Source organism: Penaeus monodon, chromosome 30, assembly GCF_015228065.2.
Source record: "Penaeus monodon isolate SGIC_2016 chromosome 30, NSTDA_Pmon_1, whole genome shotgun sequence".
Lineage (NCBI taxonomy): Eukaryota > Metazoa > Arthropoda > Malacostraca > Decapoda > Penaeidae > Penaeus > Penaeus monodon.
The window spans coordinates 7,087,389-7,088,115 of record NC_051415.1 but is presented as its reverse complement, the minus strand read 5'-3'; the positions used below and the strand labels follow the sequence as shown (position 1 = coordinate 7,088,115).

Sequence of the window (727 nt, the reverse complement as noted above, 5' to 3'; positions counted from 1 at the left end):
GTGCATTCAAGTCTAACTGTATGATTTACACGCTTTTATATTTATTTCATTTACTTGGTTTTATTTCTTTTACAGTTATTTTAGAACATCCATCCTTTACCGAGTTGAAGCTGTAAGATGTATAGCTGAGAGCGTTAACATTCCAACAAAAAAAAAGCCTGAAATGTTTTTTTTTTTCATGTGCTTTCATGTGCATTTCATTTCAAATATTAAGATAAATGAGATAAAATTTGTTTAGACATTCTGATACATTATTTATCTAAGAACAGGGTTTGCATTGTTTTATTGGAATGCACTACAGTAGTATCAAATCAAACCCAGATTCGATTAGTTTTAAGGTGGCCGCGAAATTATTCAGCCAGCTGTATTTTATAATACAACTTGACGAATAAATCCTAAAGGCAGGGAAGAACCTAATGCGAATAAAGAGATATATAATTTATTTCACCCCCCCCCCCCACTCAGCTTCTCATCTCCGCCGTGGGTATGCTGCTCGGGGCCAGTATGTTTGGCCCGATTTCCATCTATGGCATTGTGGCATCTGAGTCCTTCCCCGCCCATCTGTCTGGCACTGCGCATGCCGTGGTGGCGCTCGCTGCCAATGGTGAGTGTGCGGACTTCAAATGCATGCGCGAATGTGCTTGGGTACGCGTGTTGCACGTTCATGCGTACAGTTATAGATGTCAGAGGCCACACGTATGGATGTATACGCACTGGCGAATGGATA

At 40.7% G+C, this 727-nt stretch overlaps 1 protein-coding gene across 3 annotated transcripts in view; it reads left to right on the top strand.

The window, feature by feature from the left end:
• LOC119592492 (glucose-6-phosphate exchanger SLC37A4-like) overlaps positions 1-727 on the top strand; it is a 17,545-nt gene that overhangs the window by 15,012 nt on the left and 1,806 nt on the right. For all 3 annotated transcript variants that reach the window (XM_037941333.1, XM_037941332.1, XM_037941334.1), the window contains exon 11: positions 466-604. In XM_037941333.1, the coding sequence (XP_037797261.1) occupies positions 466-604 (139 nt within the window). The remainder of the gene's footprint in view (positions 1-465; positions 605-727) is intronic.